The sequence below is a fragment of the Myxine glutinosa genome, chromosome 2 (assembly GCF_964187855.1).
Source record: "Myxine glutinosa chromosome 2, kmMyxGlut1.1, whole genome shotgun sequence".
In the NCBI taxonomy this organism is placed as follows: Eukaryota; Metazoa; Chordata; class Myxini; order Myxiniformes; family Myxinidae; genus Myxine; species Myxine glutinosa.
In genome coordinates, this window is record NC_136262.1 from 95,438,005 (window position 1) to 95,446,519 (window position 8,515).

Sequence of the window (8,515 nt, forward strand, 5' to 3'; positions counted from 1 at the left end):
CTGCGCCAGCCAAATGCGCGTAAATAAGCCTGGCCTTTGCGCGAATGAGAGATCCACTCAGTCAGAATTTGCATGCTTACAACTACAGAGTTCGTACAACATGTTAGCCCATGCAGTGTTGAGGTATGTACTTCAATTTTAATAAAATAATGATTTCAAAGATCGTTAAAAAACATTCCGGAAGTGTAGCGCTATTTGATTCAGTCTTATGCACACCAGCTTTTACACCACCTGATTCAACACATCCAAGTACTGCAAAACTGGAGGTTCTTTGAAGTCCATATAAGGCAATTTTTGTTCTGCAGTGTTCAAGTAGTTAAATTGATAAAATAAAATAAAGAAATTAAAACTCAGATGAATTTATAAATAACGGAATTTTCCACCGTTGACGCAGTGTCTATTACACCATTCTGTCTAACACATTGCATTAGTTATTCTTTATTAGCCTGTTGATTGTGTCCTTTATGACATCCTTAAAAATGGTAAGTTTCCTGTTTGGAATGATTTTCAATTTTGTTTGATTGCCAGGCAGGCAGACGGAGTAAAATTATCTCACTCCCCTTTGTGCATGCACGATCAGGATGAATTCAGAGACCAAACATGTTAAAACTAGAATGGCACTCGGCAGAGCGCATACCTCCGCCAGGCTGCACAGTTTGTTTTGTATCCCAATGATAGGCCGGATCTGGATTCGGACCTGAACCAAATTTAATCGGCTTGTTCTTGTCACCGAACCAACTCATCCACCAAGTTTCGTCCAAATCCGTCCACAACTTTTTGAGATATCTTGTTCACAAACAAACAGACAGACAGGGGTGAAAACATAACCTCCATCCACCTTTGGTGGTGGCGGTAACAAAAGACTTCCAATTCTTGTTCCGATTTGTGTTCAAAATGTATCATTCAATTTAAATAAGGTCTTCAATCATGAACTGTCATTTACACACAGACACGGAAGGACATGAACCAATTGCTTAAGCTATTCACTTCGCGTGTGCCGTTTAATACGCTAATGCGAATTGCAGGGTGCAGTTCCACATGCTTGAAACACTATTTTGTGCTTTTATACAATGATAAATTTTACCTATTAAAAAAAAAAAGCAAGTAATTCATGCTGCAATGGGTGATAGTGGGGCAACTTAGCATAACAATTGTGCATTTTGTGAGGAAAGCACCAAATTTGGCACACGAGTAGACTATCCTATTATGAACAGATTTGGATATTGGGCCATCTCAAATTCAGCCCCTGATGGCTGTGGCAGCCATTTTCCAAAATGACACCTTCAGCTTGTTCCGACGAATTGCATCATCAATTGGCTTGGTCCTTTCCACCAGGCATTCTCTGGTGAAAGCCTGGAACTGCTCTTGGCCAATCTTCTTCACATTCCTGACAGTCTCAACTGCAGCAGGACCTGCAATTTCCTTTGTGTCAAGGACAACCAGATCCATGCTCTCTTCCTCAAAGCGGTTGCCAAGCTCTTCTATGACGCTGACAAGGGCGCGAACATCCTTGGCGAAAGAGGTCTGCACACTTGGTGTCTGGTCGTGATGACGTGTGTCCTCTCGCCTCCCCCAGTGTTGATGGCCATCTTGGAACTCTTCTATGGCCCTGGCAACTTCTGGCCCGGCAATCATCCAACGCCGCAGGGCACTTGGGTTGTCAGTGAGGCCGACTGCTCCACCATCTCCTTTGATGCAGGCGTTATTCTGTTCATGCGCCTGGTCGATTGGGATCGAAGAGAACACCTTCTTCGTCTTCTGTACAGTGAAGTTGCCAGCCCTGAATTATCTGGCTATATCTGGGTGCTTCATTGGGAGTGCAACCATGTCCCTCAGGTGAACAGGGACCCACCTGGCATAGTGTGTGTGGTCTAAGGCATGGAACCATGGGACCAGTTCCGTCAGGGCATCAAGGTACATCGTGAATAAAGCCTGCCGCAGAGAACGCACGTAGACCAGTACCAACATCTCTAGTTCCAGCACAGTTGCCCAGTACTGAAAGTTGGGAATGTCTTCTCCTCTCTGGTGACACCAGTCTTCGAACTCAGGCAGGTCTTCTGCATCATCAGCATATGTCATACAGTGGCGTTCATACGCACGGTGTTGCAGGATGTGCAGTGCCGCTGCAGTGATTTGATGAGCTCTTCTTGTGCGGGTGACGTGGGCAGCTCGCAGGAAGTAGTCGGCCGTCCCTGGCGTTGCAATCTCAGCTTGCAAATCTGCAAAATCTGCAAATCTTGCAAAAATCAAATCTCTGAATCTGAGATGGCCCAATATCCAGATCTTTTCATAATATGATCGTCTACTAGTGTGCCAAATTTGGTGCTTTCCTCACAAAATGCACAATTGTTATGCTATATTTAGCTTAGCTGCCGGACTATGAATAAATATTGGCCAAATACATTGTTCTGAAGTAATCAATAATAAGAAGAAGAAATTATAAAGAAGAAAAATTTACAATTGACTGACTCCTGGCTCATATGATTTTAAAAATTGCGTAAAATTTGAAGATTATTCGGTGCCGCTTCAAGGAGAAGAAGAAAAAGTCTGTGAAGAACCCGACACTTTGCCGCATAGTCAGGATGATAATTAATTGACACTGCAGTCTGCCTGCACAAGATGGTTAATCAGGAATAAAGGCGGAAGCAATAAAGTGTGTCCTCCGTATTTTGACTCGCCTAGACTAGTCACGTACACAATTGAAATGGGGAGAGAAAAACTAGCATGACATGGAAAAAATTTGCATGATAAATGTGAAGACACAAAGTGGACACGAGGTGCCAAAGGAGAGGGACACGAGGTGCCAACTCTCGATTACAGAAGTAGAAGGGAGAACTAAAGAAGAAGCAGAAATGGAACAGCAACGAAAAAACTAAACAGGAGTAAGGGAATGGGGGAAACCTGTTAACCTGGAAAAATGGAAAGGGGGTGGGCTCGGGGACAGTAAAAGCGGGTAGAAAAGGTCGTTGGTATGGATGGGGGGTGACCTGAGATGTTGGTGAACAGCTTTCCTGAAGCCCAGAAGGGAAGAACGAGATTGAACAGACTGATAAGTTTGTTCCACTGGTGAGATAAAAGAGGAACAAATGAGTGAAGGTCAGCAGTAAGGCTGGATTTGGATTTTGGAAGCTTCAGCAGAACTGGGTTACTGGCAGACCACATGCTGCTTGGGACGGGCAGAGAGTGCAAGACCAGAAAGACAGAGAAACCACCAAAGCTGTCTGTTGTACGAAAATAATAGGCCCAGAAACTCGGCTTCATTGTCGGAGATACCAATGATCTTGAAGGCCTTTGTTTCCACGGCGTTAGGCTGAGCTAGGTGTGATGGAAAGGGGCACCAGCCCAAAGGAGAGAGAGCAGTACTTTATCAAGCTGTGGTTGAAGGCCTTGTAAGTAGGAAAAAGTTCAAATGTGTCATGATAAGGCTTTGCACGATGGATGGTGCCCAGTAGTCAGCAGCTGATTTTGGAGGCCAACTGTGATATGTTTTTTGCCAAAGAAAGATCATAGTAAGGCCCAAACGTTTGAGTGACTGAACTGCTTCAAGAGGAAGTAAATATATGGGAGGGTTCGTCAGATGGTCCTTCCAGAGAGACAGTGATAGTATAACATTTGTCAGGAAATGTTTTTTTTTCACTGTGCACCTAACAGGACTAATCCATTGAACATTTCAAATGTTCAATGGATTAGTCCTGTTAGGTTCTTAGCCAGTGCAGCAAGATAGTTTGTTCCTGTAATTGATAAATCATTCGTGAAAGTTTGAGACTTTTTTTCAATCTCTGTAATCCTCTATCTCCACTGACCTTCATGTAACCTGCTTGCCCTCATTCTAGCATTGTAGTTTGTATGTACTTGTACATTGGTATGCATGTGCATGCATTTTTATGATTCCACCGACAAAATCGCCGAAGGCATTATGTTTTCGGGTTGTCTGTCCGGTAGTCCGTCCGTCCGTGATAGGTTTTTGTTACCGCGATAACCTAAGAATGGATGAAGTTATCCAAGTCAAACTTAGTACAAGTATGTATGATGATGCAAAGATGAACTGATTTGATTATGGGATCAAGAGGTCAGAGGTCAGATTTTAAGGTCAGATTTTAAAGATTTTCAGGTCAGGTCATTGAGTAAAAATTCTGTTACCATGCTAACTTGTGAACCAGTGATGGGATTTTAACCAAACTTGGTATAAGCATATATATTACTAGAAGATATGACCCATCGCTTCGCTGATGGAATAGCAACGTTATAGATATTTATATATTTACGTATGCCATAAAAGGCAGCGTATAATCAGAAATACTGTTTGATAGGACTACATATGGTTGTTATGTTAATAAAATGGAAATGTTGAAAGAAAAAGTATTGAATATAGCAAGCGTTTTCTGAATCTACAGACTTGGCATTTAATATGGAATATTTTTTTTGTGGGGGTGAACTTACTTTTCAAGATGTCTTAGAACCAAAAGTTCATTGAAATTATGTTGAAATTATTCTAGATTTTGTTAATGTGACCTTTAAAAGAAACAAAAACCACATTTGACATTTCGAAACAAATAAATTGATCCTTGAAAGTGATGTAAACTGATATCGAACTAAATTCATGGACAGTACTGTGTTAAACCTCCGTACGTTTTCCAGAAGTATCTCTTTATTTTGCACATTAGCCAAAAAATTTTTTAACAAAAACAAAAGTTAAATTACGATTGTGATTACGGACTAAAATTACAGTTCAGTACTTCGTGTAACCCCCACGAGCATTCAGGAGAGCACGTACACGTTGAGGCATGCTGTTCACGAGATTTGCCAAGGTTTGGACAGGAATCGCTTGCCATGCAGTGACAATAGCCTGCTGCAATTCACGCACAGAGGTCGGCTGCTGGTCCAAGTGGTTGATTAAACGCGTTAAATCTGCCGACAAGTTCTCTATCGGATTCATATCCGGGGACATGGCAGGCCACTCCATATGCTCTACACCATGGTCAGCAGGAAAGTGTTGGATCATGCGAGCACGATGAGGCCGTGCATTGTCATCTTGGAAGACAAAGTTTCCTCGAAAGGCTGCACGAGAAAACGGAAGCAATGTTTCTTCCAGAATGGCCCTGTACTTGAACTGGTTCAGGTTTCCATTCAGAACAACCAGGTCAGTTTTTCCCCCTGCATGAAAAGCAGCCCAAACGGTCACCCCACCACCTCCAGCTTGGACTCTTGGCACTATACAATCTTTGTTGTAGGCTTCATGCACTTGTCTGCGCACTCGGACGCGGCCATCTTGACGATAGACCAGAAATCTAGACTCGTCACTGAAGATCACGTGATTCCAGTGTCCTGGCTGCCATTGACGGTGCTCTCTGGCCCACTGCAATCGGCGCTGGCGGTGTTGTCTGGACAGGCGTGGCTTTCTCAGGGGACGCCTGGCACGATAGCCTGCTTGAACCAGTCGTTGGTTGACTAGCCTTCTGGATACAGGCACATTTGTCAGTTGCTGCCACTCAGCCCTAAGCCGATTAGCTGACTTGGTACGGCCATTGCGGACTAACCGGTGCAGCTGGCAATCATCCCTCCTTGTCGTTCTGCGGGGACGTCCTGGCCTCGGTATTGGAGTAGGGACACCCCTCTGAGCATTTCGTTTCAGGATCTTTGACACCTGACCTTGAGTGATGCCATACTGCCGAACAATAGCACGCTGTTTCATGCCATAATTTCGTAAAGCCACCACTCCATGACAAACAGCATTGTCGAGTTGACGGACCATCTCCAGAGGAAGCGGCAATAACTTTTGGAGACGTGCAGCAGTTGTTTTCCACTAATACAGAATGCAACAACCCTTGTATACCCGACTGTGAAGCCAATCATTAAATGCACCTGTCCGTACATTTTGCCACGCCACCTGTGATATAATCCTGTTGTTGACTTCTTGCTGTGATAGACAATCAGTGACATGGTTCTTTTAACAAATAAATCACCAAAGTGTAAAAGAAACTCACCAGATTGATATACTGAGTTAAGAAAGTAAACCCAAGTGAAGAAAAAAAAAATTCCATATTAAATACCAAGTCTGTAGAATCTAATCAATATGAGACTCACCATTTATTACAAGTGAAGAAGAAAATGGAGGAGGAGTTTTTGTTTTTAATTGTAAATTGAAACCGGCCCATGTATTGCAGATTGCCTAGCATCTGTTTGATAATGATGCCGATTGTGTAGGGGGTACTGTTATTGCTTGATTAGGACAATTGTCTGACGCACGGACACAGGCACACCGCGACCGAGCTCCATATTAGATGATGCAAAGATGAATTGCTAAGATTTTGGTGCCAAAGGTCAGAGGTCATGTCAGATAAAATGTGATACTTGAGAACAGCTGAATGGATTTAAATCAAACTTGGTACAAGTATTATGATGATGTAATAATGTGGGCGGAGGCATATCGGTCGATGTCGTGACGTCGAAAAGTGCCGTTCTTGCTGTGAACTTGTATAGGAGAAACCATTTGCTTGTTTTATCGAATGCTCAACTATGCCAATAAGAAGGCTTTACATGTTTTGGAATCATTAACTTCATAATATCAGCTCAGTCATTCTTCATTTTCTTACAGGTCGCCCTTGCCACTGTGATCCTCAACTTCTCAGTAGCTGCCTCCACAAAACTTGATGCAGACTTTTTCGCTCAGCTTCTCTCTGCAATTTCGATGGCCTTGGAGTGCCGACCCAGTCCTGAAGCCGTCTTCCGTGTGTTGGTGGCAATGGGGACACTGGTGTCAGGACACGGTGGAGTTACTACCCTTACCCTCGCCCAATCTCTTGGTCTGCGAGCACAAATTGAAGCGATAGAAACAGCAGGGCACCCACCCAAGCTACAGCAATGCAGGCGGGATCTTCTGAGGATTTTGTAACCATAGCTACTGCATTTGTAATAACAAACACAAAACAGTGAGAGAAATTGTTGTGGTTGCCTGTCTGTCATGAACGCTGCAGGATATGCCACCACTGGATTTTATTTTCACTTTTTCCCCTTTAACCACTTCCGCAGTACCATCGCACAGTGTCTGGCTCAATAAGCAAGAGTTCTTGCCTAGAGGACCAGAATTTTTTTTCAACTTGTAAGCTGGAGTTGTTACTACGGCAACTGAGGCTGCAGACCCTGCTGACCTTACTGAGGTCTGAGGTTTTTCAGTTTGCCTTGGCTGGTTTCAAGCTCTTGTATAAAGGTCACTTAATTTGCCATTACAAATGTATTAAATGCACGTTGTCTTCAAATCAGTTGCTTATGTATTCTCTGATGATTTGAGATTTTGTGAAATGTGGTGGAGTTAATGAAGCGAGTGTTGCTGGAATCATTGATGAAGCTTGGATGGATTATTACCTCCGCCGCCAAAGGTGGATGGAGGCTATGTTTTCACCCCTGTCTGTTTGTCCGTTTGTGAACAATATATCTCAAAAAGTTGTGGACGGATTTGGACGAAATTTGGCAGAGATGTAGCGTATGTGACGAGGACGAAATGATTAGATTTTGGTGAAGATCCGGATTCGGATCCGGCTACTTGAAATTTTTAAGTGATTCTTCACCATTGGTAGATAGGGCCAAAAACGATATTTAGCAGGATATCTCAAACAGTTATGGATGGATTTGGACGAAACTTGGTGGACCGGTTGTTTGTGTGACGAGGAAGAATCAATTCAATTTTGGTGAAGATCCGGATCTGGATCAATCTCGTAGAATTAAGTGATTCTTTACCATTGAGTGATGTGGCCAACCAAGTGGAGGTATGCTCTCTACTGAATGCCGTTCTAGTTGCTTATTTAATTGCTTTCAGAGTTAACAGGATAAGGTACTTACCTTGAAGCTTGATGTAGGATAAATTCAGAGGCTGGATAAATTCAGATCATTCAAAGGCTGGAACAGTTGTGAAGATCAGCAGGGGAATGTGTTGAAGAGACCATTATCTGTACGACCTCATGTTTCAACCACTATGGACAAACGTGCAAAGTGCTAAACATTCGTTTAGCTTTTGTGGAGCAAAAGCCTGATATTAGCAAGTGATGGAAGGTGGTTATTTCAAAAAGTAATTGGATTAGTGTTGACAACCAGCCTCAGTCAAATAGGTGTGCGTGTGCAGCGTGTGTTAGAACTGAGGAACAGAAATGAAAAAATAGGACTGTGGGTCCTGAAGCTCACCTGGATTAGGAGCAACAGTCACTCCCACCCCCCACAGACCCTCTCAGACCATGATATTTTTAATGCCGTGAACAAACTTTGGTACATCATGGGCGATGAAGATTGTGATCAGGTTTCATTGAAATTGTGTGTGTAGTTTCAGAGAAGAGAGTAAATACCTATTTTGGGGGGGGGGTCAAAATCACCCCTATAGTTCCCCTTAATGAGAACAGACTTTGATGTGGTCGATACACCGGCATAAGGCATCAGATATGAAGCTTATGGCCAAGTTGCATCAAAATTGTGTTTGTAGTTACAGAGAACAGAGCAAATACTTATTTTTGGGGGTTCAAACAACCCA

General features: G+C 43.1%; 1 protein-coding gene across 2 annotated transcripts in view; it reads left to right on the plus strand.

Annotated features, from left to right (window-relative positions):
• The window catches only part of PLAA (phospholipase A2 activating protein), an 86,565-nt gene extending 79,227 nt beyond the window's left edge, over positions 1-7,338 (plus strand). For both annotated transcript variants that reach the window (XM_068107743.2, XM_068107744.2), the window contains one exon: positions 6,596-7,338. In XM_068107743.2, coding sequence (XP_067963844.1) covers positions 6,596-6,892 — 297 coding nt within the window. In that variant the 3' untranslated portion in view covers positions 6,893-7,338. The remainder of the gene's footprint in view (positions 1-6,595) is intronic.
• The last annotated feature ends 1,177 nt before the right edge of the window (positions 7,339-8,515 follow it).